This window comes from Asparagus officinalis, chromosome 9, assembly GCF_001876935.1.
Source record: "Asparagus officinalis chromosome 9, Aspof.V1, whole genome shotgun sequence".
NCBI classification, from domain to species: Eukaryota; Viridiplantae; Streptophyta; class Magnoliopsida; order Asparagales; family Asparagaceae; genus Asparagus; species Asparagus officinalis.
Window position 1 is genome coordinate 62,396,380 of NC_033802.1, and position 3,524 is coordinate 62,399,903.

The 3,524-nt window shown below is 31.7% G+C and overlaps 1 protein-coding gene across 1 annotated transcript in view; it reads left to right on the plus strand.

Moving 5' to 3' along the window:
- The window catches only part of LOC109824723 (protein TIFY 9), a 7,815-nt gene that overhangs the window by 942 nt on the left and 3,349 nt on the right, over positions 1–3,524 (plus strand). Inside the window, exons 4-5 of the mRNA XM_020391369.1 lie at positions 1–68; positions 334–391. Coding sequence (XP_020246958.1) covers positions 1–68; positions 334–391 — 126 coding nt within the window. The remainder of the gene's footprint in view (positions 69–333; positions 392–3,524) is intronic.

A 3,524-nucleotide genomic window follows, 5' to 3' on the forward strand; every position in this document is an offset into this window, starting at 1 on the left:
GGAGGCCGTGATTAGAGCGGCGGAGGAGGGGAATGTGAAGGAAGGGATGCTGGATGAGCTTAAGGGAGGTTAGTAAAACGGGTCCAGACCCAAATCCAATAAGGTTTTATAATATATATATATATTTGTTTGCAAATAATTGTTATTTTTCAATTCGTAGCTATAAGTTCGCATATCATAGTTTATAAGTCTAGTATAAAGTTTTTTTGGTGCCATTTTAACAATATTAATATAATATTACAATTAAATTTAATTACTAGGGAAAAGTATAAAACTAAGCATGTACTAAAAATATTTTTAAACATAATCTTAATTTATAACTTTTGTTGGTAGATTTGCCCATGGCTCGAAAGAAATCACTGCAGAGGTTCCTTGAGAAGCGCAAGGAAAGGTACTGGTGCCTTCCATTTGTTTTCTTCCTGTTTCTACTTTTGAATTGCTTTATTATTATTATTATTCTTATTATTATTATTATTATTATTTTGTATATATAATCTCATATAGTTGAAACCACCCATTTATCTTCTTAGATTTTTTAAGAAGCAAACTTTGGCAACTAATTTTAAAGAATTTTCTAGTTAACAAAACCATATAATATATAGTGAAATCAATTTTGGAACCAAACACATGAGGCCAAATTATGAGACAAATGTATGAACGGATATTAGGTTCTTCTATGGTTTGCTCCCGTAAATTTTGGGTAGAAAAAACTCAAATAATTCATTACGTGTTATGGAGTAGTAGGAATCCAATCAGAACCATCCTTATAGGAGTGAGGTGATATACACCATAAATAAAAGGAGTTGTAATTTCTAAATTAATTCTCTAGCCACCCTTGAATGATATAGATTACCCCTTTATATAGGATGTTCTAATAGAATATTTTCTCATTATGGAGTTCATGTTAATTTTAGTTGCATAATTTTGTAATCTCAATACTTCGTAGTAATTCTTACATAAAAGTTACTTGAGGATTAAAGCATTAAAAAAAGTTATGGTGAAGGAATCTTCTGCAAACTCCATTCAGTAGAGAAGAATCCTTTGGCCGGCAATTAGGCACGTTTGTTTTCCTTCTAGATATTTTTTTTAAAATATAAAAAGATAAATGAAATACAAAAATGGTAAATGGGCACGTGATTGACCACGCTCCTTATGTGAGGCTTTGGCTTGGCCCGGGTTGTGAATGGGGATCACGGGTCAGTGGACCCCACAAAGGTCAATAACTTGTGGTCCTGACTTGGTTGGAGCTGCATGATTTCAGTGATTTGCATATTGTTTTTTTATTTTATTTAAATGCATTAGAGAGATTATTATTGACTTTCATGTTAGGTTTTACTTTTAAGGATTAATTGCTTTTTATTTTCTTGGATGTGGGGACGTATTACATTTCGATACCATGAAGTATGAAGTATTTATATGAGCGATCGTAAAGTTTGTTTATCTACGTGGATAACCCTGGGATGGGTGACCCTAGAATTGATCGGCAAGTTAACACTTTTTTTTTTGTTTTCGAGTTTGAGTTGTTTTTAGATGTTAGTTATGATTACGGTTAGGCTACAACTATGGTTAGAGTTATGGTTAAGGCTCAAGTAAAAAAAAAATAGTTACTTTTAGTGTTCGGTTAGTCTTATAACAATCAAATTTTAGTGAAAAATCATTGCTTTAACCCTAAGCCTCACCCGACCCTATTCTTAACCCTAACCATAACCCTAACGCTAACCAACATTTAACAAGAATTCTAAAATTATGTTATTCTTTTTTTTTTAAATAAACAAATAAAAAGAAAAAAAGAAAGAAAACAAATAGTAGTGTTAATTTGCGGATAGATTCTTGGGTCACCCATGTGATTACAATCTGGACGCGAAAGTCGTTTGGTAGGCGGGAATGAGGTGGAATGGAATGACATTCTCACTTCTCATTCCTTCATACCAAACAAACCTATTTTTTAGATGTTGGAATGACCATTCTCAGGGAATGACCATTCCCACTTTTTGTGGGAATGAGCATTCCAAGTGAGAAGATAGGGAATGATCATTCCCATTCAAAGGAGAATCAAATCAGTTAGGTATTTTTTAATTATACCCCTATTAATAATAAGTTAATTTATACCCCTATTCAAGGGAGAAGATAGGTATTTTTCAATTAGACCCCTATTTTTCAATTATACCCCGATTATGATATGAGTAATTTTGATACTTTATCAAATGAGTTAATTTATATATCTAGAACTGTGGATATCATTCTTTATATTTTTTTGGACCTATGAAAGATGCGATAATCTTTTATTTAATTTTCTTTAATTTTTTAAGACTAAGAAATAGTGAGTATTGTTTAAAAAAATATAAACAAAACATACACTTGAGAGATAACATGCACATTAGTATAACATGCACCAAAATTAATATAACCTATGCATAAATAAAATTGTTTAGTTATTATCATTAATGTTTATTTTTATCTTATTAAAAATATATGTTGTTGTAAGGACATTATTAGAAAATGTGATTCCATTCTCACTTGTGAACTAGTGATACCAAACATGGGAATGTGAATGAGATTTTCATTCTAGCTTCATTTTACAAACGTACCCAAACATGAGAATGGGAATGACCATTCCATTCCCACATACAATCCATTTCATTCATTCTTCCATTCCATTCTTATTTCTGTCCATTCTCGCGTACCAAACGAGGCGTTAGGGTTACTGATGTAGATATGCAGAGTTCATGTTCACCCCTATAATTACGTTGTAACCAAGGGTGCCAGAATGTAATTTTTTGAGTAGTAAACATTTACTCTTTTCTAATATTTGTTTACTTAATCACTTATTTGACTATAAATGAAAATTTTCTACAATTAACTTATATTAGTTTTTTTTATTACACTAGAGAGGATGTGTGAGTTTCATATTAGGTTTTACATTTAGGATTAATTACTTTTTTTAATGGAAGGATTAATTACATTTTTGTACCTTGAAATATGGAGTATTATATGAGTGACCCTGAAGTTTGTTCATCAATGTGGGCAACCCTGACACAAGTGACCTTAGAACCTTTCGGCAAGTTAACACTACTTTTTGATTGAGTTGGAGCTGTTTTTGGATGTTAGTTAGGATTATGGCTAGGTTACAGCTGTGATTAGAGGTACGATTAAGGTTCAAGCAAAAAATTACTGATCATTAGTATTCGGCTTAGGCTCGTAACAATTAAACTTTAGTGAGTAATCATTGCCTTAACCCTAATCCTCACCTGACCCTACTCTTAACCCTATCCCTAATTCTATGTTTGGGAGTTCACTAAGGGAAGGAAAGGAAAGATAATATAGGAAAAAGGAAAGGTAAGGAAGAGAAGGAAAGATATAATATCTTGTTTGGGAGTTTTGTCAGGGGAATTGAGGTAAGCTTCAATTATATTGTTTGGGAGTTTTAATTATGGAAAGGGAAGGGAAGTAAATGAATCTTAGTCATTGATTCATTAGATGGTCAATATGTCTCTTTCATTAAAAAATTTACTTTTCTTCTCTTT